Source organism: Pleurodeles waltl, chromosome 8 (assembly GCF_031143425.1).
Source record: "Pleurodeles waltl isolate 20211129_DDA chromosome 8, aPleWal1.hap1.20221129, whole genome shotgun sequence".
Classification (NCBI taxonomy): domain Eukaryota; kingdom Metazoa; phylum Chordata; class Amphibia; order Caudata; family Salamandridae; genus Pleurodeles; species Pleurodeles waltl.
Genome location: NC_090447.1, coordinates 1,328,906,918 through 1,328,934,829, shown reverse-complemented (window position 1 = coordinate 1,328,934,829; position 27,912 = coordinate 1,328,906,918). Strand labels below are relative to the sequence as shown.

At 43.5% G+C, this 27,912-nt stretch overlaps 1 protein-coding gene across 2 annotated transcripts in view; it reads left to right on the top strand.

Annotated features, from left to right (window-relative positions):
* CUL5 (cullin 5) overlaps nt 1-27,912 on the top strand; it is a 497,462-nt gene that overhangs the window by 143,261 nt on the left and 326,289 nt on the right. For both annotated transcript variants that reach the window (XM_069202325.1, XM_069202326.1), the window contains exon 5: nt 9,889-10,030. In XM_069202325.1, the coding sequence (XP_069058426.1) occupies nt 9,889-10,030 (142 nt within the window). The remainder of the gene's footprint in view (nt 1-9,888; nt 10,031-27,912) is intronic.

Sequence of the window (27,912 nt, the reverse complement as noted above, 5' to 3'; positions counted from 1 at the left end):
TTTGTGGTGCTACAATCACCATCTTCCCAGCTTTCAGGAACAGGCAGACTTGAATCAGAAAACCACATTTTTCAACAGAATTTTAGCATTTTACCGGGACATACCACATTTTTACTATTTTTGTGCCTTGAGCCTCCTTCCAGTTAGTGACAGAAATGGGTGTGAAACCAGTGCTGGATCCCGGAAAGCAAAACATTTCTGAAAAGTTAACAAAATTTGGAATTCACCATGGGGTAATTTGTGTAGTTCCTACAGAAAATAACAGCTGAAATAAAATAAAAGATTGAAATTGAGGTGAAAAAAACAGCCATTTTTCTCCACGTTTTACCCTAACTTTTTCCTGCGATGTCAGATTTTCTGTTACGTCTGCTGGACTCTTCTGGTTGTGGGGATATATAGGGCTTGTAGGTTCATCAAGAACCCTAGGCACCCAGAGCCAATAAATGAGCTGCACCTTGCAGTGGGTTTTCATTGTATACCAGGTATACAGCAATTCATTTGCTGAAATATAAAGAGTGAAAAATAGGTATGAAGAAAACCTTTGTATTTCCAAAATGGGCACAAGATAAGGTGTTGAGAAGTAGTGGTTATTTGCACATCTCCGAATTCCAGGGTCCCCATATTTGCATGTGATATCCAATGTATTTCTCAAATAGACATATTTTTTAAACACCGTCTACCCAGAATCCTTTGCAAAGCTCACAATTTGGCCAAAAAACACTGTTTCCTCAAATTTCGGTGACAGAAAGTTCTGGAATCTGAGAGGAGTCACAGACTTCCTTCTACCCAGTTTTTCCCCAGGTCTCCCAATAAAAATGGTACCTCACTTGTGTGGGTAGGCATAGTGCCTGCTACAGGAAATGCTCCAAAACACTACGTGGACACATCAAAATTATCAAACACAAAACTACCAGTTTTTGGGGGGGTGGGGAGGGTTTTTGTTCCTGGGCTCAGCAGCCATCTAGGGAATCTTACCAAACCCAAACATTATTGAAAACTAGACACCCAAGGGAATCCAGGGAGGTGTGACTTGCGTGGATCCCCTAGCGTATCATACCCAGAATCCTCAGCAAACTTCAAAGCAATTCCCCTTACATCCCTGTCCAGGGGAGGGGGGTGCTTGAGCATCCGGGGGAACACTAGCTCTCACCTGAGGGCCCATAGCGGGACATAGCGGTAACGTCCTTGGCACCTGAGTGGTGCAGATGAGGACGTAACCATTACGTCCTGGGCACCCGAGGGTTAAAGACTCAAAAAACGTTGGTGTAGTGCATCTCCTCAGAACGCACCCCTTTTTTTTTGGGGGTAAACAACTTTACCACTATAGCATACTGATATTCTTGATATCTTTGAGTCCGCAAAACTTTTTCACATAAAGCTTAAACATAAAATTCTAACAAAAACATAACACTTCATTAGAATTCAAAACCCTAAAATGCATCACCAGTCTGCAGCATGAACAATGTTGTACAATGAAAAACTACTTTAAAACTTTGCTGCTTGAGCAATAACAAATAACAGCAGTATGTCTCAAAAGCAAGATAAAATCAAAAATCACAATAGTGAAACCTTGCAAGGGATACCTTTGTACTCACACACTTCAACTCAGAAACAGTTTCAAGAACATCAGCATTAATCCAGTTCGCTCCAAGGTAATGGAAACGGGAAGGCAAATAAATCTCTGGAATTTACTCTTTTAATGTTATTGATATTCTCCCATGCCTCCGCATTTTCCAACAAAACTGTTTGTAGTACTTTCTCAAAAAAGGTCTGACAATAAAGTAGCGCTAATTTTCAGAACTTGCGAAGATTTATTTAAAATTTAGAATCATTACAGAAAGCAAAATTAGTCTGTTCAACTCAAAATGTCTATAAGTTCTCAAAATGCAAAATAAATGGAATTCGCATAAGACTCAGACCCCCTTTACGTGGATGGTGGTCCGAGTGCCATATTACAACCATGGCGGTCGGGTCACGGTGGGACTGCCAGCTCTGCCTCCAGGCGGTCTGGCGGTAGGTGGCGGTCCTAATCCGCCAGGGCAGAGGGCTGGCAGAGAACGGGTGCACAGGTTCCCGGGGGGCCTGCACTTCCCACGCACTTGACATGGGCAGTGCAGGGGCCCACCCTTGCAATGTTCACTGTCTGCAAAGCAGTGAACATTGCAAGGGTGCTGGTGCACCCTGCATCCTACAGCATTGCTGCCAGCTCGATTACCTAGCGGGAAACTCTTAATGGGCTCGACAGGGATTTAGCCAGTGTGGCGACAACCTCCCCATCAAAAGTTCAGATGACGGTCTAAACCGTCCCCTGAACTCATAATGAGGCCCTCAGTCTATATTCTAGTGTAATAGCCAGAACTAGATACAGTCTAGCACAGGACAAAAAAATATAACGTCAATAAACAGACTAACATGGAGTCTGCTCTATAAAGGAAACAGTGAGTAATCTGGCCAACATCCAAAGGAGAGCATGTTATATAGATTTTCAAACCGAGAAATCGCATTGTTGACATGATGTGAAACAAATGTTACATCACATTTTTCAGTGATAAAACTGAAGATATATCACTTGGAAAATGAATTTCGCTGAAATGGTAGAGAATAATCTGCATGGTCTTGTGCATCTACATGTTGCTGTGGGGCCTGGCCTTTGGGGAGGAACCAGTGACGAGCTGTGCATGGGCTGCCATGTTTCAGTTCTATTGAGACCGGATTGAGCATTATGCTTCAACTAGTTTTACTCATAAACCCTCTTTCTGATGGATACAACTACCTGTGGATTCCTCACCTCATGAATACTCCCATGGCGCCAGCATTCTACGGAAATCTTCTTACTAGTCTCTGCACGTCGACGAGGACGTCACTGTCTCGCACGCGACGCCGTCTGACGTCATACAGGCAATAAGAGGTCCTCGACGACGTGCGGATGTCAGTTCCCTTTTTTCCGTGCATTCGAAACGGTTATCTTCGAGGGAGCAACTGTTACTCTTGCGGTTACAGTGTATATCTTGCTGCGTACTCTTTCTCTGTGGAAATAATGTCGCAGAGAAAGTCTGGATTTAAGCCTTGTCGTGAGTGTGGAGGCAAGATGTCGGTGACGGATCCTCATTCCGATTGCCTTTGGTGTTTGAGCTCCGACCACGACGTCTCGACTTGTGATTCATGTCAGCACATGAATCCGAAGGCCCTTAAAGAACGTGAGGCGAAGCTGTTTATGGCCAAGTCAAAGGAGAAGCATCACAAGAAGTCTTCTCCAAAACATCGGCGTCATCGAGACTCCCGGCGCCGTAGAGAATCTCGGCGTCATTCAAGGGAGGCTCGTTCCAGGTCTCCGGATCGGCGCCGAAAGACATGGGAGGTCAGCCCCACGGTGACGCCGCATCCTTCGACGCCGTTGCCCTCTCCGGCGTCACCAACTTCGCCTGGACAGGCGTCGGTGATTGAGGTATTGGAGCCTCAAGTGTTTTCTCCGGCGCAGACGCCGAGGCCGGAGTCGGGGTCGCCTCCGAGACAGGCACCCCAGTATCCGGCTTTTCCCACCCCTGGAGCCGATAGTTCCGCATTCTTGAATGCGATGTATGCCATCTTCCAACAGATGGCTCCAGGGGGTGCTCCGGCTGGGCCTTTGGCCTTTTCTTTGGGTGATCCTGCGCCTCTTCGGCCGGCACCCTTTATGCCCTTTCTCCCGTTTGGGAACGTGGGCTCGGCGCCAGTGTCGGCGCCGGTGGCCGCTCCGGTGGCTTCGGAGGGATTGGCCCCAGGGATTTCCATCCCGTCGACGTCAAGATTTCGGCCTGTGACTCCGGTGGGTCCATCTGTTTCAGCTGCTCTTCAGTCGGCGCCGAAGTTACCCGTGGCGCCGGATGCGGCGTCGGTGGCTTCGGAAGATCGGCGCCGATCTCCGACTTCGGCGGAGGCATTGTCGACTCCGCGGATTGAGCAACGACTGCATTCAAGGAGGCGTGCTCTCCGGGTACTAGAAGAGCAGGAGTACCAACGAGCCCTAGAGGAAGGAGAGCTAGAGGACTCGGGTGATGGGCTGCGTGGACTGGAGTCGGCCAGTGGGCTGGACACTTCCCCTGAGTGGGACCTTTCGTCCCCGGGGGAATATACTGAGGAAGCTGCTTCCTTTCATACAGTGGTACGGAAGGCAGCTAGTTTTTTGGACCTGCCTTTGCCGGTGGTGGAGGCAAAACAAAACCTTTTGACGGAGGTGTTGCATCCGGCCTCAGCCGCGGCGGAGCCTCTGTTACCTTTTAATGACGCTCTGCTGGATCCGGTTTTAGAGGTGTGGAAGAGGCCGGCATCTTCCCCAGCAGTTCACAGAGCCGTGGCCAGGAGGTATCGGACGGCTCCAACTGATCCTGGTTTCCTATCTAGGCACCCTACGCCGGAGAGCTTGGTAGTGCAGGCCTCCTGTTCGTCCAAGTCAGCGCCTGGTTCTTTCCCGACTGTGCCTGGGGACAGAGACTCAAAAAAGCTAGAGGCGCAGTCGAAGAAGATTTTTTCGTCCTGCAGTCTGGCGTTAAAGGCCACTAATGCGACCTGTATCCTGGGGAGGTATATTCATGCTCTGATGGATGACATCTCCTCTTCGTTTACAGAGCTTCCCCAGGGTCTTTTGGATCTTGTCTCTGATGCCCAGGCTGCTGCGACCCAAATTATCCAGACGGGACTGGATACCACCGACTCGGTAGCCAGAGCAATGGGCACAACTGTGGTGGAAAGGAGACAGGCCTGGCTCCGTAACTCTGGCTTTTCGGCAGATGTACAGTCCACATTGTTGGATCTCCCGTTTGATGGGGACAAACTGTTTGGGGCTAAGGCTGATTCGGCCTTGGAACGTTTTAAGGAGAGCAGGGCCACGGCTAAGTCGTTGGGACTCCAAGCTCCTTCTTCCACGGCCTCTTCCAGATTCTTCAGGAGGTTTCGTGGATTTGGGCGTGGCTCTTCCTCCTCTTCCTTTCGGGGAAGATATCAGCAACCTGCCTCTTCCCACCCCTATAGATCTTTTAGGGGGAGGGGTAGGGTCCGCACCAGGGGAGCCTCTCAGCAGCACTCTGCCTCTTCCTCATCCTCTGGCGGGGTGCAGCAGGGGAAGCAGCCTTAGGCTTCCACCATTTCCCACTCACTCCTCTCCTGTAGGGGGAAGATTACAGCATTTTCTCACCAAATGGGAGACTGTTACGTCGGACACTTGGGTTCTCAGTGTTGTGGGAAAAGGCTACACCCTTCCCTTTCGGGAGTTTCCGCCCCTCATCCCGCCCCGCCCCGCCCTTCGTATTGTTCACAAGAACACCTCCTGTTGCTAGAACAGGAGGTAGAAGTCCTCCTTTTAAAGGGCGCGGTGGAGTTGGTCCCGGAGCAGGAAAGGGGTCAAGGAGTTTACTCAAGGTATTTCCTGATTCCCAAGAAGGATGGTCGTTTGAGACCAATTCTGGACCTGAGGATCTTGAATTGGTTCCTCAAGCAGGAAAAGTTCAAGATGCTGACCCTAGCACAGGTGCTTTTGGCGTTGAACATGGAAGACTGGATGGTGTCTGTCGACTTGCAGGATGCTTACTTTCATATCTCGATACTCAAGTCACACAGGAAGTATCTCCGGTTTGTGGTGGGATCGCAACACTACCAGTTTGCGGTCCTTCCGTTTGGTCTTACTTCAGCACCTCGAGTCTTCACGAAGGTGATGTCGGTGGTTGCGGCAGAGCTCAGAAGGAAGGGGATAGCAGTATTCCCTTACTTGGACGATTGGTTGATCAAAGCCAAGTCCCCGGAGCTTGTGTTGCGTCATCTGCAGTCAACAACCCAGTTGTTGTTCGACCTGGGCTTTTCGGTGAACGAGCCCAAATCTCACCTGGAGCCCTCTCAGCGCCTCCTGTTCATAGGGGCAGTACTGGATACAACATTGGGTCGGGCCTTTCCTCCGCCTCAGCGGATTCAAGATATTCAGGATTTGGTTCCAATGTTTCGAAATGGAGCGGTAGTTCCAGTCCTCAAGGTCCTTCGTCTGCTCGGTCTTTTTGCCTCCTGCATTCTGTTGGTCACGCATGCTCGCTGGCACATGAGGGCTCTTCAGTGGTGCCTCCGAAGGCAGTGGTCTCAACACAGAGGGGATCTAGAGGGTACTGTCAAGATCTCCAGAGATGCTGCTGTGGATTTGAAGTGGTGGATTGCAAGCAACAATCTTTCACAAGGAAAGCCGTTCCAGCAGTCGCCACCAGTGGCCACAGTCATAACGGATGCTTCCACTCTAGGGTGGGGAGCTCATCTGGGGGATCTGGAGATCAAAGGTCTTTGGTCTCCAGAGGAACAGATTTTTCACATCAATCTGTTAGAGTTACGGGCTGTACGTCTGGCTCTCAAGGCCTTCCTCCCTTCCCTTCGTGGTCAGTCGGTACAGGTCCTAACGGACAATACTACCACGATGTGGTACATAAACAAGCAGGGAGGAGTGGGGTCGTACCTTCTCTGCAGAGAAGCTCTTCGACTATGGTCCTGGGCAAAGGACCATCGGATTTGCTTGATAGCAAACCATCTGGCCGGAGTCTTGAACGTGCGTGCGGACAGTCTCAGTCGCCACTTCTCGGCAGACCACGAGTGGCGTCTCCATCCAGATCAAGTCCGTTTAATCTTCCAGAAGTGGGGGTTTCCTCGGGTAGATCTGTTCGCCACTCGAGAGAACGCGCATTGTCCGTTGTTCTGCAGCCTTCAGTATCCGATGCAGGAAGCGTTGGGGGACGCGTTTCAAATGACCTGGTGCGGCCAGTTGCTTTACGCGTTTCCTCCCATACCCTTGATTCCTCGAGTATTGAGGAAGATTCGCCAAGACCGGGCTCTAGTAATCTTAATAGCTCCGGATTGGCCAAGGAGGGTGTGGTACTCCGACCTTCTCCAACTCTCAACGTGCCCGCCGCTCCGTCTCCCTTTCAGGGCAGACCTCCTCTCACAGTCGCAGGGGCAGGTTCTACACCCCAACCTCCAGAGTCTGCACCTACATGCCTGGAGATTGAACGGGGCAACCTGAGTTCCTTCTCTCTCCCGCCTGAGGTAGTGGATGTTATATTAGCGGCCAGGCGACACTCCACTAAATCTATCTACGCTAATAGGTGGTCTAAATTTGTTGCGTGGTGTGGAGAGAGGCAGATTGATCCTTTACATGCTCATCTATCGGACGTTTTGTCTTTAGCTCTATCTCTGGCGCAGAAAGGTTGTGCAGTGGCTACCATTAAAGGTTATTTATCGGCCTTGTCAGCCTTCATATGTCTTCCAGACCAACCATCTTTATTTAAATCCCCTATTGTTATCAGATTCTTGAAAGGTCTTCTAAATCAATATCCTCCAAAGCCATTCGTTATGCCGCAATGGGATTTGTCCTTAGTCCTGACTTTCCTTATGGGGTCCCCTTTTGAACCTATGCATTCTTGCCCCTTGAGGTATTTGGTTTTAAAAACAGTCTTCCTGATAGCTATAACATCAGCAAGGAGAGTGAGTGAGTTGCAGGCCTTATCAGTAAAACCCCCTTATACAACTTTTTATGGGGATAAGGTGGTGTTGAGGACCAAGGCTGCTTTCCTCCCGAAGGTTGTTTCACCCTTCCATTTGGCTCAGGCAATTACTTTGTCCACGTTCTATCCTCCGCCTCATCCTTCCAAAGAGGAAGAAAGACTGCACCGTCTGGACCCAAAGAGAGCGTTGAGCTTCTTTATCGATAGAACAAAGGATTTCAGGCTGGAGGATCAGCTGTTTATTGGATACGTGGGCAAGAGGAGAGGAAAGGCAGTCCACAAGAGAACACTATCCAGGTGGGTTGTTCTTTGCATTAAAATATGTTACTCTTTGGCAAAGAAGGATCCTCCTGAGGGCATTAGAGCTCATTCCACCAGAGCTAAGTCGGCCACTTCGGCCTTAGCCAGAGGTGTTCCTGTGGTCGACATCTGCAAGGCCGCAACTTGGTCGTCCCTTCACACTTTTGCAAAACATTACTGTTTAGATTCTGAGGTTAGAAGGGACGGCCATTTTGCACGGTCAGTGCTGCAGGATTTCTTGGTTTGACCATTTAGGCACCCACCGCCGGGCGTGGTACTGCTTTGGGACTCTATTCATGAGGTGAGGAATCCACAGGTAGTTGTATCCATCAGAAGAACGAGTTACTTACCTTCGGTAACGACTTTTCTGGTGGATACATTAGCTACCTGTGGATTCCTCACGGTCCCACCCGCCTCCCCGTTGCCTTTATGGTCTTGCCAAGTAATCCTTGAGTGTGCTCCTCTTGGTCTTTGAGGGTGCAATAGATGTATATATATAATATATTTATATATATATAGGTATATGTGTATATATCTTTATGTATATACTTGGTGTGTGTATATATTTGAAAAGAGAGAGTTTTATATATATATATATATATATATATGTACATAAAAAGATTTACAGTTATTCATACAATGTGGTGTATTTTTACAATATAATGGATGTTGCTTTGTTCTTTCATTGCATTGCCTGGTTGTTCTCATGCACGTAAAAAATGATTGGTACTGACGTCCGCACGTCGTCGAGGACCTCTTATTGCCTGTATGACGTCAGACGGCGTCGCGTGCGAGACAGTGACGTCCTCGTCGACGTGCAGAGACTAGTAAGAAGATTTCCGTAGAATGCTGGCTCCATGGGAGTATTCATGAGGTGAGGAATCCACAGGTAGCTAATGTATCCACCAGAAAAGTCGTTACCGAAGGTAAGTAACTCGTTCTTCTAATAGAATATCTGATACCTATTACGTAGACTCACTGCGTTTTTTAACTTCACGATCATCATTTTGATAAATTTCCTTTTCTAAATTTCCTCATCCCCATTGAACATCTTTATTTTCCTTGTTTGTCTTTATAAATGAGCCTGATAACAAATACTTTCGATGCATTGGGTTGGGGATGGGGGATGGAGGTGCGGGGGGAGGGATGCATAACTTTCTGGTGCTTCCTAGAAGTAGTGATCTTTGTGACCTGCTCATTTCTTGGAAATGATCAATTAATTTTTTTTATTTTTGTTATTGAACCAAATTTTGTTAACTAATAGAAAATCCTTTTAATGTGTGCTATTTTTTGTTGTTTCTGACGTTTAATTATATTATTATTTGCAGAGGAAGAGCATTTAGGACTTTACCCATTGATTTAGACAAACATGGGTTATCTAGACATAGACCATAAATATGTCAGCAAACCAAAGTACCTGAACAACTAGCGGTCTTATGTGGGCAGCCTTTTCTAGGTTGAAAGCATGCTGGCTGAATGGTGCCATTGAAGAATTTTTTTTCAGTTGCAGTAATGCACAACAGTTTCTCTGTCCCTACCTTTTCCCTCTTCCACCTCCATTTACTTGTAGATGGCATTGATAAAGGAAGGATATCCAGATTGTGGTGAGTTTCATTCCTGTTCAAATTGCAAAGATCTACTGCTGATTTATTTATGTGTGTCCCCCCCCCCCCCCCCCCCCCCCCCTCCCCAAAACATGTCAAATCTGAAATAGGAAGAATTCGAGGTGCTAAGGATCAGGTCCTTCCTGCAGTGGATGGTTGCTTTCCAGGAATCGACCTTCCTCCATCTTACTTATTCTTCCCCAGTCTCCTTCAACACTGGTATGCTGTCATATAAACTAGTCTACTAGAGAGAAAGGGCACAGATTAGCAGGTAGTGAAACAAGGGGTGCAGAGTGTCACCTGAAGTTTTAAAAAAGGCCACAGCTGACATTGACCTGTTTCAATTCAACAACCATTGGCTTTTACATTTGAATCTTTAGTGATGCAAAGTCCTCACTAAGTGGTGGAATTACTACAGTGAGTAATGTTTCTTTTTATTAATTTTGTAGTTCTTATTTGTTTATTTTTCTGTCTTCTAGCTCATGCTGGACACGTGGAATGAGTCAATCTTTTCAAACATAAAGAATCGATTACAGGATAGTGCGATGAAGCTGGTCCACGCTGAAAGATTAGGGGAGGCTTTTGACTCTCAACTTGTTATTGGAGTTAGAGAATCGTATGGTACGTACAGACTGTCATGTCAGCACTTGCTTTAAGAACAAATTTTGGCTGAAAATCAGTTTTACATTTCCTTCAGTAAAAGTATTTGCTACTTAAGGTTGGAATCTTAGTTGATTTGTATTTCACACAAATCTGAGGAGGATACCATATAAAAGTTTTAGACCTACTTCTGATTTTAAGAAGTTATCTTCTCTAGAACACTTACAATTCTTTTGACTTATGTTTTAATTTCTAGCATGAATGTTTCATTTATGCTCAAACTGTTGCTCAAATCCCTGTATTGTCAGCTTTTGAAGCAGCATCTTGTACTGCTTTTAGGTTCTAGTTGAGTTTAATGACGTTGGCGACGTGCACTAGGGTGTTAAGTTATGTATTTGATCACATGGTCAGAGTTTTGGATCTCAGCTGAACCACTGAGCTTTCCATCCTCTAGAGATAGATCAAATCTGTACCCTACAGGTGGACTCCAATAAACATCTGTTACTCTCCTCCAAAATACCCATGGGTGAATGTAACCTTGTAATCTGACATCCATAGAGCCTTTGGATTAGGAGTAATAACTTCACAATAAGGCAGATCTGCTGGAATTATGTGGCACATTTTGTGATAGTATTACTTCATTATTTTGACATTTATATGTGTTAACTTCGTCTGAGCAAAGATTTCACTTTATTAGTACCAGTTTAATGCCCAAAACAAGCAGTAAACAACTGAAATGTGGCTAGTTAACCTTTGTGAAGGGCCTTTCCTGTGTGCAGTAACATGTTGTCAAGTTTTTAGTAATTATTGGTCCATTTGATCTAGAAACCTTTTTTTTTGTTGAAATCTGCAAATTATGCAACCGTTAAAGGAATGGGGCAAATGCAGCAAATCCATAATTGTACAGACTGTTTGGCAGCTATAGAATCTCATAATCCTGATGGCCCTGCGATAAAGTTAACTTTATCCCTCTGTGGCACATTGTTTGCTAATTCTGAAGCCCCCCAGAAATATTTCCTGAAGTATTCAGATGCCCACCTGTGTCGGCTACCTTATAATTACAAAAAACACAATGTCCCCATTTTGAATGAGATGATTTTACACGTGTTGATTCCAAGTGGTGCAGATATCTAAACTCCTGATGTATCCTGTCTTCTTCTGAAGTCCAGACCTCTTAGGAATTATGACGTAGATGAAGTTGACAAAGGTAGAAGAAAAGTTAGTAACTTGTGCGAGCTGTTTCCACTGTGTTTGTATCTGGATCAGGTGAAATTAAAGAATAGATCTTTAATTTTATACATCCTGGCTGTGCATGGTCACTATGGAGAGCAATAGGAGATTCTCCTAGTTTAGGAAGACTGATCTGGCTGTTCTTGACTGTATTGTGTGTGTTGCAGATTTATTCAAATAAAGCAAGATAATGACGGAGTACAAAGTGTTTGTGTGCAGTCCACGAACTTGGATATAAACTGTGCTCTAAGACATTTTAGACCCTCTGAAAATGACACAGCACATAAGGTACCAGACATCTCGGATTGTTGCTGTTGTTGCTCAATCGCTCATAATTGGCAGTGTTCAAACAAGCTGTATTATAGTACATCATTATATGCCTTCTGGAACAAAGTGAGGAAAATTATTAGGCATTGTTTCCAGTTATTCAGAACCTGGGCATCTCAGTGAAAACCTTTCAATTTAGGTCTTCTGGTCCAGGCCTATTCCTTGCCAAGAGAATTTAGGTGGTGTGCCGGGTTTTGCAGTAATGGGAAAGTTGGAGTATGTGTCTCTTTCTTTAAAACTTACATTAATTTCCCAGGAATCCATGCCTCACCACGGCATAACTCAGAAAAAAATATGGTGTGTCATAAAGTTTTGTAATGACAATGAATATAGATTAAATGTATAATTCAGAAACCCTCTATATTGCAGTCCCTGTCCTTTACTTCCTGTTTCATTTGACCTGTTGCCTTTTCAGACACAAGTTCACCTTTTTATTAGATACTTAAGAAAAACCCCGTTTTAGACACAATACCTGTCCTGATGACTTGTTTAAGCTTGGTACTGGATTCCTTTTCTTCAGTTTTGTCTGTACTATGTGTTAAGTACTTCAATTCTGGGACTGTGTAGTTACAATAAAACCTTATACTTATCCATACACCTTCAAGCCACTGCTAATAAGTTTCATCTGTCACTTTCTTGGATGTTTTGTTAGACTTTTGAGCTGTCGTGACTTCTTTCATTAGGGTAACAGATAGGTTAATGAGTTAAGCTGTTGCTTCTAGCTTCTGATGTAATCTGTAGGTCACAAGTTTGAATTCTGACAAGGCCAACTCAGCCTTTCATCTTATCGACGTTGATGAATTGAATACCATTAATATTGTGTAATAGTAACACTTGTTATAAACAGTGCATGTAAAAACTCATATAAAGCTCTATACAAGAAGTGCATTCTTTCTACAGCATGAAATCTCTTATAGATTTAAATTCTTTGCACGTTTACGCCTTTTAGTAGTTGGGACCAGAAGTGTTTTTGTTTTTCTAAACTTTCTTAGTTTGTAAATCCCATGCAAACCTTACAACCTCTGACTTCATTGAAGTTGATAGGAAAAAGGCATTAGAGGAAGAAATTGATAAATTACTAAAAAGAAAAAAGATGCTTTCAAGGAAGCCACAATGCCTCACGTAAAAGATAAAACTTTGGGCTAAAAAAAAAAAAAAAAAAGACAAGCCAAGACTTTCTGGTTTCAGAGCAGGAGGAAATACAGCCTGATGCAGGACAAAGCACATACTTGGGAGAAAAGGAGTGTATTTTTAGCCTTACAGTCTCCGAGAATATAGATTTTTGACATACTGCAGGAGAAAACATTGTAGTAAGGTGTTGTGGCAGATTCATATGGAAATAGATATGTTTCTCTCGAGGTCATCTCCTCCGGATGGTAGCTGAACATACCACGGGGTGGTAAAGAAAACTGCTGACGCTTTTGGGGTGAAGATGGAGCTAGAGAAAGAGGGCTTATGCTTTCTCCTTGAGACGCTATCCCTAGTATGCAGGAAGGACCAGTTTCTGCTGATACTCCTGAGGATAGCCTAGCAGAGTGTGATAGTTTTCTCAAAGCCGCACCGGGCATAGAGAAAAAGTACAGAGCACCCACTCAGGACCTAAATATACGAGGGCATGTTGAAGCAGACTCTCCTAGTAATTATAGAGAGGGAAAGGGCCTTGTGCCCTATATCCATGGAGCCCTCGCCAGATAAAAAGAGCAAGACATTGGAGGCAATGGGCAGAAAGCTGTAGAGAGCAGCTGCAACAAATGGCGGATAGTGAACTTGAACTCCATCTTTAATAGGCATGCTTATCAACACTGGGAGGGTATGGAGGACCCAATGTTGCATCTTCCACAATGATACCAGAAAAGAGTAAATAATATAATCTATGGAGGAAAGAACATCGTTAACTCCTGCCTTAAGCCAACACTTGACACTGGAGGTACAGAAAGCAGACAGCTGGCAACAGGCTTGGTCCTCAAGAGGCATGGGTGGTTACATAGCCCAGGTGGTTTTTAACCAAAAGTACAGTCCAATGTCATCCATATCCCCCTGACTGGTAACCAGCTATTTCGCCCATGAGTGGACCATACTCTGGAGAGTAAGAAGAAGGCCACTGAAATAGCCAGGGCCTTGCTGGCCTTTCGGGTGTACCTCATTCAAAAGAGGTACTCATCCAGACAGAAGGGGGCCAGAGCAGGCATGGCTTTGTTGCACAGGTGCAAAGATAATCAGGAGGCAACCAGTTCTCACACCCCAGACAGTGGTGGCAAGAACAAAGCTTTTTATTCGAGGTATCGGGAAATCAAGAGGTGGAAACTCAAGGGGATCTGCCTCTAGTGCCTCAGTCATTCGAGCTGTCCCCCAAACAATACACACAAAATACCAGTGTGGTTGGGGGAGAATAAAAGACTTCATAAAAAACTGGACGTTCATTACCAAAGATAAGTCAATTGTAAATCTTGTACACCATGGTTCATGTATCACCGTCATACAGAAGCCAACAACAAAACCTCCAAAGCACCATCACTGCAAAAAGGACCAGTTACACGTCCTGGTGCCAAGGGTGCAAGAACTGCTGCATAGAAATGTTATTGAAAGAGTTCACCACAAGGAAATAAACACAGGTGCGTATTATATTTACTACTTAGTCCCCAAAAAAGAACTATCCTAGATCTGTGCTTTGTAAACAGGTAAATAAAGGTTCCAAATGACAGCTTGGAGGATGTTATCTGCCTGCTAGATAAGGGAAATTATCTGGCCACAGTGGCCCTCAACAACATCTACACACAATTTCTAAGATTTGTAATGGAGGGCTAACATTACCAGTTCAAAGTTCTGCTCTTCTGCATAAAGTTTGTGCAAGAGTCTTCACAACAACTTTGATAGTGGTAGCAAGACGCCTCAGGAAATAGGCTATACATGTTTGTCCTTATTCTGAATGTTTGACTGATAAAGACAAACATATTCAAACCGTGCCTACAAGACCTGACAAGGGTGGTTTCACTACTACACACACTAGTTTTTAAAGTAAATTTGGTAAAACCACCTGTCACTCAAAAACAAAGAGAGCCTTTCTGGGGTGGATCTGGACATAGCAGTAGCAATGACCTATCCAATTGAATGAAGGGTTCAAGCAATACTCGGACAAGTTCGCCTTAGCCAGATGTCAGAGACTTATGCTGTGAGGACAGTGATGAAACTGCTAGAGATGAAGGCTTCTTGCATCTACTTTATTCTAAACATTAGGCTAGACTTAAGACCACTGCAAGAATGGTTGGACAATTAATGGTCTTAGACTACAGGCAGTTGGAAAGATCTAGTCAATGTAACAGCCAATTTCATCAAGTGTATGAGGTGGTGGAATGCAGTGAGACAATTAAAAGGATGGCCTTTTACCACCCCTCTGCCACAAGCCTTCATTACCACAGACACCTCACACACGTAGGTTAGGGGGCGCACATCAATCCACTAGGGATAAGAGATTTGTGATGGACACAAAAGACAAACTCATCAACTTCCTGGAACCAAAAACTATTTTCCCAGCACTAAAAGCTTTTCATAGCCAAGTGCAGAACGAGGCAATACAGATACTAACAGATAACAAGACAGCAATGTTTTACCTTAGCAATCAAGAGGGAGACAGTATCCTACCTGCTTTTTGAATTGGCATTGGCCAACTGGAAATGGGCCAACGCAAAAGACATTTTATTTATTGCAGATCATGTCCCAGGTGTGGAAAACATGCAGACAGGCAAGCTTAGTAGACAAAAGAGGCGCAGTCACAACTGGGAAGTAAAACAATCTATACTAGATACATTTTTCCAACACTGGGGAAGGCCAGAGATAGACCTCTTTGCAACACTGGAAAACACCAAATATTGGCACTTCGTATCCAGACACTACCATCCTCAGCCACTGTGGAATGCCCTGTTGATAAGTTGGTACTGAGATATTTGCATACGCTTTTCTGCCGTACCACTAATTCCAGCAGCCCTGGAGAAATGTAGAATGATCTACATGACAGTGATCCTAGTAGCTTCCAAATAGCCTTGTCAACCATTGTTTGTTTTTACACTGATTACAACTGTCGAAGCACCAGTCTTAATATTCCTCTGCAGAAGGACACCCTGATCATGCAACAAGGAAACGTGTTCCACCCAAATACAAGGGGACCACCGTTAAGAGCGTGGTTCCAGAATAGAACAATTCTAACATTTAAAGTTACCAAAGTCAATGTTACCTATCATTAAAGAAGTGCAGAGAGCATCCACTATGAAGTGCTGGATTTTCAAGTGGAAAAGGTATATAACCCGGTATCAAGCTAGCAAGATACAACACATATTTACTATCACGACACAATCATTGTCCAATATGTAACAAAGTGTAAACTCTCCTATGCTTAACCAAGATACACTTATCTATCATGGTAGCATACCTAAAACGGTTTCATGCTAAGCATTTTTTTCAGTTCCACTAATTAAAATATTCATGAAGGGAGGAAAAGGATTGTTCCCTGCTTGGGGTGGCTACCACCCCCATCATGGAACTTCCACCTAGTATTACCTGGGTTAATAGAGACACTTTTGAATCCATGCAAAAAACCACGCTCAAACACCTTACTCTGAAGACTGTCTTCTTAGTGGCTATTACATCACTGTGAAGGGTGAATGAGCTGCAAGTACTTATAGTATTGGAACCATACATAGCCATACATAAGGACATTATGGTAATGAGAGTACACCAGAATTCTTGCCCAAGGTCATTTTACACTACCATGTGAACAAAACCATATCCTGGCAGCTTTTTTCCCCAAAGCCATCCAATAATGCAGAAAGGGCCTTACACTTACTAGATGTCAGAAGTGCTGTCATATGTTGCATATCGTCACTCAGGACTTCTGAAAAACACAGCAGTTCTTTATAGGGCACTAAGTGCACGCTCTAGGCAACAAAGAATACAATAATTACATGGATTGTTCTGACAATTCAAATGTACTATTTACTAGTAGGCAATTGTCACTAAACCAGAGGTACACTTTACCAGAAAGAAAGAAGCTACAGTGGTCTTTATGGGCAATGTTTCTATGCAAGAAAAAAAAAGAATCTAAGGTAGCGGACACGCTCATGGGCATTGTGGGATTACGATCAACGTCATTCAAGGACTCTGACTATGTCGACACCCACTGACGAACAATGAAAAGAAAAGAAAATTACTTCCAGACCCAACCACTAGAAGGCGGAATTGTGCACAGCATGTGAATTTAGAAGAGTTTCAAGCTGTAAAACTATATTTACAAGTAAGTATCTGTTTCTTTCATGACACAGAGAGACATTTGTCCTAGCAACATGTTCTTCAGTCTGGTAGAGCATTTTGTGCCTTTATGTTAAATGCAATTAAAAGTCCATGTTACAGAATTATATGGTATAAAAGCACTTTTAGTCCTTGCCCCATGAAATACCTCAGTAAAAGAAAATTCCTGTCCAGAGATTTTCATTTTTGATTTGTGTTTCTGTATCACTAGACAAGTAAATTAGCTTGGATAGACATTGCTAATCCGGTCTGATTTTCTTTTCTCTTTTTTTCTGGATGACATTTTAAAAAACGGGAGATGTATTGCAGTGACGATGTAATATTTCAGGAACCATGAGACCTATATATTTTGGTGTTAAAACATAGATTTTGGGGGTCAAGTAGTCTTACAGAGACAGAAAAGACTCCTCAGAGCAATCCTTCCACCTTTTTCTGAAATGGCAGCTATAATGGAGGAAGAAGAGACGTATTTAGAAATGAAACAAATAATTGTTTTAATCCTTTTTACACCAAAATGTTTATGATCTGAATGTGAAAAAAAATTACGTTTAACACTCTAGAAACATTTTCATAGTTAATTTATTTGTTTCGGCAATCGCTCGTGGTACATTTGTAGAATGTCGATCATTTAACAAAAGCATATCGACAGGGACATCATTTGGTAGTGTAAGAGTGGTGGGTAGAGGCTTTAGACATTTCGTAGTTTTTAGCACCCCATCAATAACTTCCCAACCATAGCCACACAGCTCTTTCTCTACATATGCATGATCCAGCAAATTTAGACATCTTCTGGTCAAGTAGAATGCTCTTTAATGTGTCCACGTACAGAATATAACGTCGTGGAAGGTCACTTAGAAGGACTGATCTCTTGAAATCTCTGTACCACAAATCGTCAAATGTGCGAGTCAGAACTCTTTTTCCACACATGCACAACGTATTTTTCTACGCCTTTTAAAGTCACATTCTTCTTCTGTCTCAGCAATTCCTTTTACAAACTTCAAGTTCAGCAGTTAAAGCTCCACGTTTTGCGACAATTTTGCTCATAGTGTCATCACCTGTAAGAATATGTGCCTTGATAAGAACACTGGGCATCTCTGGTTCAAGTTTATTGTACAGAATATGAAGCCGGATTGAGTGTCCTACGTGTCTTTTCTCGCCTGTTCCATAACTCTGACAATCCTTGACTTATGACCATTGCAACAAATCTAAGTAGCATAATAATTTCTGTGGCATTTGACAGTACAATGATTTGATTGGAACCATTTCAGTTAGCCCACTCAACATGTGGCACAACATGAAGGTCGGATTCCTCCAGTTTGCTGCTAAGCTCTTGAACAGTATGGTGTGTAGATTTCGAATATATATCTGCAGGCATGAACTCCTTATTGACAATCATTCCGCTTGCAATAATTGGAAATACAGTGTTCACCGGAGCATCAGCAATGTTTTGGCAAGTTAACATCTCCAAGGTTATCTTGTTCTATGTTGATAACCAGAATTTATCAAGTTGCACAGGTATAGGTGTTGAATTTTTGATGCACACAAGGTCAGTCGGTCGACTTGTAGACATTCATCTGATTCTCTCATATTCTTTGACAGATTGTTCAAGATAACTGTCAAAGACAATGTGCAGTTCTTGCAAGGTCCACACTGACTTTGATGTCTGTAGAACAGTCTGAACGACCTCTCTGAAGTTTTGCATGGATTAAATCTTGACCATTCACCATTGTGACATCTAGTCCACAACAACAGCTGTTTTTAATGAGGACACCTTTTCAAATTTAAATTCTTCAGGTGAAAGGGTTTTTTTTTTTTATAGCTCTCGTACAAGTTTGTGTTTCACTGCTTTTGTTGCAGCATCTCCCTCAAATAATGCGTTTGTTGGAAGAAGATCACACGACAGAATGTTTCTTGTTTTTTTGTCACCTATTTAGTACTGGTTGGTTGGATGAAACTCTTACTAAGGCAATTAAAGCGTGGAAGTTTAGCTTTAGTGACTATGTGAAGAAGCTTTTTATCTTTCAGTACAAATCTCTCCTGCTTCAGTTCTGCATATAATTTCGATCCATGTTCCAGGACATCTAGTAGACGTGTCTTTATATCATTATTCACATATTGTTTAGTCACAAAGTTGCGTAGTTGCACAGGCTCAGTCATTTCAAAGGTGTTTCCTTGCTGCTGCATGAAATGAAGTAGGCTGTCAACATGTTTATTAAAAGTTCTCCTTTCTTACCCACAAGTTTGCGTTGAGGAAGTTTCACGATGGTCCTTTAATTTTTAATTTGTCATCTCTCTGAAAACATTGCAAATAGAAAGGACTTCATGGTAAACTAGATGCCATTGAGCAACATATTCACTTTTAAGTGTCTGACCCAACAATTCCCTTGGAGATTTTCTGCGATCTATTGATCGGCTGTTCCAGTTTCATATCTAGAGCCACAACATTGAACCTTCCCTCTCTGTCTTTAACCACAAAATGTCTTTGGATTAATTTTCTGTAGAGGTAAGGTTTTTACACCTCTAGCTTCTTCACTCTTTCCAAATATCAGGACCCATATCTCAGGTAGTTTATGCAATTGAATTCCGGAAACACAGTAATCAGTGATTCCACAGTGTTCTTGTGCAGCTCCTAATCACCTTTCTGATCAGCATGTACCAAGTTTTTCACTAGAGCTATTGTGTAAAACATTTCCTCAGTACTTGGAAAGTTCTAATTTTTTTCTTCACATTCTTTGACAAACTCTATGAACTTGGTTGATTTTGAACTGAGTATATTGAACATTGCCTGGCTTTGCATTCTATCTTTTGAATGAAGTGCACCTTTCGCCTTGTTCACTTCTGAGATAAGATACGCAAAACCTAATTGGTCATTCTTTTTCCAGAAAGCATTCCAACACAATGTTTCTATAGCCTCAGATATTATGAGCATACCTTGTAACGAACGAACATAATGAGTTTTGCTCAATACTGACTGGACAGTTTTGGTTCCAAAGATTTCAGCCTCATTAAGTGCATCTTCTATGCCACATCCACTAAATACGTCCTGTACACCGCAGTGCCAATCATTGGATAAACAGAGGTGTGGAATTCCTATAGCCTGATGATGCCCAGGACATATTGTTTGGTGTCAAGGGCAAGAAGGTTTCATGTTCATTTTGTCCTTTGGACAAGTAGGCCCAACTCCCTGCAGCACAAACCCTTTGGCTGCCAGTTTACAGTACCACATTATGGAAAGGGAATTGTCTGCAGTGGAGGTAATGTTTGTGCCCATATGCTAATGCTGATGGAACTTGTATTTATGGTTCATTAATGTAAAGCCTTTATTATTACGGCGAGCGCTCTAAATACATGTTGTAAGCTCGGACTGCAGTACTGACAGTGGTACCATAAAAGAAAATGTGTACACACTGCAAAGTTGTAACAATACAAGGCCACATTTAATGGTCACAGAATGCTGTTTGATTAGATGCAAATATCTGTAGTAGCATAAAAGCAAGAATGATGATTCTTTGCTTTCAAAATAAAATGTTCACTTAAACAAAATGCAACTATTTAAAAAATGTTTCGCTAAATTATTGGGAAATGTTAGGTACTATCTCTTTGAAGCAATATTCAGTAAAAAGTTTGATGCATGCCAGTATTTCCAAAAAATATTTCGAATGGCATATCAGTAAAACCAGTTTCAACAAGATTATGGGCAACATGAAAATAAACCAGCATTGGTAAAGACAACAGGTCCGACATGGTCAGTCTTTTTGTTTTGTCAATACTTGTCTAATTTTGACATGGCATAAGTAAAATGTTATTGTTATGGGAGCTGCCAGGCCCTCACCATTGTAACAAACATTGGCAAAATGCTAAAATATTTTTGGGTCTCAAAAAGCTGCACACATTGCCTCAGCAGTTTCTGGCACTGAACAAAACTACTTTGCATGCCGGTACACACTTTGTGAAAGAGCACATTGCTATCACTTACTGTGAAGCCAGCCGATAGATAGATGGATAGAGAGAGTGAATTCTAAAATAAACAAAAGGTCTTGGTCCTAATTAGGGGCCCATTTGTTAAAGAAAGCCACAAACGTGCACCCATAGAATGTCTTTGCATTAATGCAGATAAACATATTTTATGAATTCACAAGAATTTACAGGAAATCGTATTCCTAGAAAATATTTGTGAACTGTATTTTAGCACAACAACATATGCATATGTAGATTTGCTCATGTGAAAATATGTTGAGTGTTTACAAGTTTATTTTCCTTCTCAACACTTTTTTCCCCAACCCAGGAAACATTTTAACTTCTGCCTGTGTCAGGAGTAAAATGTCCAGCCTTTCCCATCATGGGAACAGATTGTAGAAGAGCTGGTGAATACCCATAAAACATACAGTTTATTAGGTTTGCACAGACACAAAAGGGCATTCCAACCATGGAACCTTTGTTTACTGCTGCCTCCAGCCCCAGTGTGTAGATCTGTGGAAAGGTGGCAAAATAAGGAAATCGGAAATTGCTAGTATTCAGGTCCTACTTTAGTATTATCCCTGGCATTATCAGAGAGGCTGTTAGTGGAGCACTCAAATAATGAGAATGCTGCCAAAATGTGTTGATGCTGTACATGGTACCAAAGGGACAAGTATATATTTTTTTACAGTAGACGTATGAAGGAACATGTCCCATGCAAAAGTAGATATTTTATTAAATTCCACACTTCCGATCTACTGGATTGCTCATAAAAATGTCAGCTACAATACTGAACACACCTTCATCACAGAAAATTGGCAGGGTAGGCTGGTCTCTAAGCTGAGCACGCATATTTTGTATTTTTTTTTTACAGCTGTGTGCACTTGCATAGTTTGTGACTGGAGATGGTATTACTGGTAAAAACCCACACTTCAATGAAACGGTATTCTGGGAGGTCAGAGCATGAATTGTAGCCCACCGAGGAACTGGCTTTTCTTCATCTTTCAGTCAGCACCGAATGAGTGATATGATAAATTCAATTATTTCCGCAGCATCAGGTAGAAGAAGACCCATGTCCTCAGCTACTTTGAAACTTTCTGGGAGACTGGAACGTGTCAATGGCTTATAGTGATATTGCACACGTTGGCAAGGCATTTGGGTTATAAGTTTGCAACTTCATTTGTTTATGCCTACAGTTGACACTGGTTGTTCAGCTACTTCATTGGTACAGTCTTGAAAAAGCACCATGGCTTTATCACGTATGTGCCAGACAAAGAGAAGTTGTCTTCAAAATCAAAATGATCAAGAGTGGAAAATGTAATTCCTTCCCTGGTAAAGTGACTTGACTTGGAAGTGGTGTGCTGAGGATTCACAAGATTTTAGAACATGATCTGCTAACAAATTCCTGCTCCTGCTTCCTGTTAGGTCATCATAGCTTGTTGGTATACCAGTCCTATTCATTGAAGTGATTAACTCTCTACTTTTGCACTTGCCATAGATTGTGTGGGCCAAAGGGTTTTTTGTTAGTTTTGAAGCAATCTTTCTGCACTTATTTGAGGTCTGAAAGTGGGATGAAACTTTTAATTTTAGCAGCTTATTCAGATATGACTATGCACTGTCAACTTTTAAAGTTTGTTCCATTTGTAGTTATTATTATACGGTAATTGGTTGATTACCTCCGTCTTAAAAACTGATTGTGAACTGTCTTTTTTCTTTAATATCACTTTGCAGTCTCTTGAAAAATATCCCTTTGCTCATTTGTTTATTTCATTGTTGAAATTGTTGAAAACAATATGTACTTCCGTGCAGTTTGCCCGAAATGTCACAAATATGCTCAATGACGACGCAAGTAAATAGAAAGGCTGGCACCTCTGGGCAGTAATTGACACCTATGAGACCTCTAGTAACAACGTGAGGTACTGCAGCCTAGTACAGCAAGCATTTGTATTGCATTCAAGATGCCTCTAGTAAGTAGGTAAGGGACTGCAGTCTACTAGAGCTATAATTTTTGTCTGACCCCATAAAACTCTAGTAATAATCATTAGCAATGAGTTTCTAACATAGTCAAGGAATTCATGAACTCTGGCATGGGCACCACAGGCATTTCCCCCTCTACCCCCTCCCCCTGACCACCAGACCTCTGTGACAAACTTGCCAACTTTTTCCTCTGTAAAATCCATGATATATACGAAGGGTTTGAGAGCCAAATCCCATCTCCACCAGCACCACCACGGGGCCCCCCCCCCCCCCAGCCGACTCTGGGCCAGTGGACCCCCACCTTCACGGAAGACTTCCCCCCTCACCCCCCCCCAAAGCTCAGAAACTATATCCACTCAGGGGCTCCCTAGAACCTGTGCCCACACCACATCTTCAACGAGTCACTGTCATCATAGCCCCCGAGCTGTGCTGGAAAATCAACTGCTCCATTGAAACCGCCACCTTCTGGAATGATTGGAAGCACACAGAGATCAACCCGCTACTGAAGAAACCCTCCGCCGATCCTAGAGATGAAAAACTAAAGACCCATCTCTCTTCTCCCCTTGCCATCCAAGGTAACTGAAAAGGCTATCAGCATGCAGCTCACAGAATTCCTTGAGTCAAACTACATCCCAGTCCAGTTTCAGGAGCAACCACAGCACCAAAACTGCCCTCCTCGCAGCCACGGATGACATCCGCACCATACTGGACCACAGATGCTCTCATCCTCCTCAAACCTCTCCGCCGCTTTCAACACCGTATTCCACACCACCCTATGCGCCAGACTTCACGACGCCGGCATCTGTGGCAAGGCCTTGGAGTGGATCTGCTCCTTCCTCACAGGAAGGAACCAGAGAGTCAGACTCACGCCGTTCTTCTCGAAACCAACTGAAACCTGCTGTGGAGTACCCCAGGGCTCCTCCCTGAGCCCATTCCTCTTAAATATCTACATGCTCCGCTTGCCAAACGACACACAGCTAATTTTCTCCTTCTCCGATGAACCATCAGCAGCCAAGAGCAACTTCCACAACGGAATGAGAGTGGTCGCCAACTGGATAAAAAACAGCTTCCTCAACCTCAACTCAGACAAGACAGAGATCCTCAACCGGGGCTTCATTCCCTCTGCCTGGGATGACTCCTGGTGGCCAGCTGCCTTTGGAAGTGCCTCACTACCCACCGACCACGCACGCAACCTGAGCATCATCCTGGACTCAATGCTGTCCATGACCCGGTTACACACACTCCGCGTCGTCTGGAAGATCTTTAAGTGGGTCTTCACTGAGACAAGGAGGATGGTCACCCACGCACTTGTCAGCAGCAATCTTGACTACAGTAACACTCTCTATGCCAGCCTCGTGAAGAAGCTCCAAGCAAGACTCCAGAGAATTCAAAACGTAGCAGCCAGACTCATCCTAGACATCCCCTGCCAGAGCCACATCTCCACCCACCATGGAGACCTGCACTGGCTACCCCTAAACAAACGCATCACCTTCAAGCTGCTGTCACCAGCCTACAATGCCCTGCACAATATTGGACTAGCCTGCCTCAACCACCGCCTATCTTTCTACACCCCTGCCAGACAACTCTGATCTTCTCAACTTACCCTCTCCGCCATCCCTAGAATCAAGAAGAGCACATTGGGAAGCAGATCCTTCTCCTATCCCGCAGCGCAGAACTAGAACACGCTACCAATCCACCTCAGGCAGGCCACCTCGCTGAATCAGTTGAAGAAGGACCTCAAGACCTGGCTCTTTGACTGAACGGCACCCCCATGACAGCACCTCAAGACGCCATGGGTGATAAAAACAGCTCTATACAAATTGCTGATTGCTACAGTGAGGAGTTACCTCATTCAAGGGACCTTTATTAATATTTAAGGTATTTGTGCCAAGTAGAAGGAAACAAGTATGTCTTAATCGGGGGACCTTAAAGAACAACCTAAGATAATGCAGCCTGGCAATTGTCTCATTTCGTTTCATTCACTGGACACCTAGTGGGGCACTGCAGCCACTGCAGAGAGAATTTATAATAGCAGCTGTGAGACACAATTTTCTGTCTGGATTATGTGCCCTGTAGTAATGGCATAAACTGCATTCTTTAACAATAAAGTGATGATTATAGCATTTCTAAACTATGCAAGGAATGCAATAGGCAATATCCCGTTTAGGTTACGTGTTTTTTTGTGTCTTTGTATGTTTTCAGTTTATTTAAATCTGCTGTGTTTGGCAGGTGCAGAGGACGAAAAACAATTATTAGTGGGCATGCTATATGGGCAAACGTTATCAAATCGACAGGTCTGCCTTACATTTTCACATGAAAGTGAGAACTGTTGGCTTTGCCACAGCTTCTTTTTTTGTAAATCTTTTTATTACTTTTTCGAGAAAATAAATACCTCATTGGTAGTCACAAACTGATATACAGTAGCATTAGTCAAAGTATTGCACGATTGGGATGCATTAGCCAGAATATAATACATTCGTATGGTAAGTTAAATTGCAGGAGAAGCGATGGGTGTGCCCAAAGCAGCCGAGTGCAGGGATAGATGGTGGACAGCTCAATTGGCAAACGTCTGCAAAAGATGTCACTGTGTATCGCAAGGTACATTATGTCAGGTAAGAACATTGTCCAACTCGAATTGAAAATAAATAAACAAGCATGCCAGGTTCAGCAGCCCATGTCTCTCCTCCCTCGCTCATGCATCGTCTAGTACCAGTGGTTCACATGTTCGTAGACATCACAGCGGGACATATAGAGTGCACACGTACAGTGGAACGTGATGTGCTACTAACTGTTGTGTAAAGAGGGGCAAATTTGATGAAGAGGGGTTTGCAGGGGGTTGGAAATTCAGGGTGTGATGGTGATTGCCCCTCCAATATTCTCGTTCTCTTCAGAGCAGGGTCTGCGGCGTCAGGAGGGTGCTTATGGAAATCTAACAGGATAGCGACCAAGCTGGTCATGATTTGATACTTACGGAGGCCCAGATTGTCTTCCCTGTGCAAAGCTACACTCTCCGCTCTAGCCCACACCACCAAAGAGGGCACCCAGGCTGCAAGGGTGGGGTTGGGGGTGTTCATGTGCTTTCCACAGTTTGGTAATAAGGCGTTTGACAGTCATATAGCCCCAGGTCAAAGAATTGTGACGTGGTTCAATTACATTTGGTCCTATGATAAAGTCCTAGGGTGCAGACCTCCCACGTCTGAGCTATTGTGTATCCGTGTATGTTGAAAGATGGCATATTATGCCTTCCCAGGAGTTAGGAAGGGAAGGCCAGAACCATAGTACATGAAGCAGATCGAGGTTGGTCAGGGAGCAGCGTGACCAGGCTGTGTCAGTGCAGTGAAAGATGGGATTAATGTTGTGTGGGGTCAGGTATGCTCGATATATTACGTAGCACTGGATAAGCCTAAATCGCACATTGCGAGGGATGCACATGGGGTTCCTCCAGCAGGGCTTGCCCATTCCTTGTCCTTGAAGGGTAGAGAGAGGTCTTGCTCTAGGTGGTAACGGAGTAGAGTGACCAAAGCCACACACTGTGTTCGCAGTGAGTCAGAAAACCGATGGATCAGACTTTGGCTTTGCCTTAGCTTTTTAAAGTATTGTTTTCCTGCTCAGCCAGGTCTTCAATTGTGTACTGACAAAATACACTGACTTGACATCTCTAATTCTAGAGGAAAATATGTGTGAGCACTTGGTCTTCACCGTCACAGAGAGAGTGATAGTTCAAAAATATTTTGAAATCCCTGTCTTCATTTATGTCAGCTGAAACTGCTGCTCCATATATGTTTTTTGTAATAAATTGAATTATTATTTTGGGTGAGTGATTACGCAGTTAAAGTAATAAACCCTACCCTTCCCAGGGCAAACCCTTAAGGTCACTAAATTAACCTCTGAACAACTCCCTGTTAGCTATGGCACAGAGCAGACAAGCTTAGCTTAGGCCGGAACCATGTACAAAAACTGCCCACCCATTGGTTAGCAGCAGATCCTGGTTGCTATTCAACTTGTAAATCAGAATAGGCAGCGTGTAGTGATTACAAGGACACTGGGCCAGCACCAGCTTATTAATGAGGCGCCTTAAATGGGGTTTGATGAGCTTAAAGTTCAAACACCTTTTAAAGCAACAAAGCAATGAATTACCTTTTGTCACAATTCTGTCTGTGTATTTGTTGTGCTTGATCCCATTAAAATAGAAAAAAAAGCTGAACGAGCGCTGCTGCCTAAATTTGAGAATGGATAGTGTCTGTTGTGATTACATGTAGTTATCTGTTCGTATTAATTAGTTTTGCTCAATGTTGAGTCACCATTCTGTATGCCTTAAGTGTTATGTAGGCATGTTTTTTAATTTCAGAGCCTTTTTTTATGTCATGGTTAAATATGTCATGAAATGAGTATGTAAAAGCAACACAGAGTAAAATCAGATGTGAAACTACAAGTTATACATTATAAGGTGCAATGCTAATATGGATGAGCGAGGTTGGTAATTGGTTCAGTGTTGAATTGGTTATGGACCATAGTGTCGCTGGAAAGAAATAGACTGAGACGTGTTACACATCAAATTTAAAATGTCACACATAGTCACACAGAAAATGTGGCGAAGTCACACATAAGAGAAATGAAAACTTGACTGCCCCCTTTTTCTGTAGTTTGTTTGCCTTACCGTAAACGGTCACAAGGTGCCATGTTTCAGGGCATTATCAAGATGGTAAAGTCTTTGCCCACACTCACCTTGGGCTTTGAGAGCTTGGGGGTGTACTATGGTAATCCTACTTTTCTCCCACATCTAACACTAAAATTCAGTTTGTGGCAAGCACTGTATCCATAATAAAACCCTGAGGCAGGCGTCTGGTAGGACAAATGCAGGGTCCTCCAGCAAGCAGAGAGCGAGACAGTGGATAAATTAGAATTATCTCGACATCCTATTCTCGCTCTTTCAAGGGCGCCCCAAGTGTTATATGTAGCTCAACAGACCAGTCAAGCAGACATTGAAAAGTCAAAAAGGATGCCCACAGCCCCCATCTTGCACATTCTGTGGAGTTCAGAGGAATCCTCTCTATCCATTCAGGTCAGGGTATTGGTTCCTCCAGGCAAGCATTTCACACCTTTTTTTCCACACC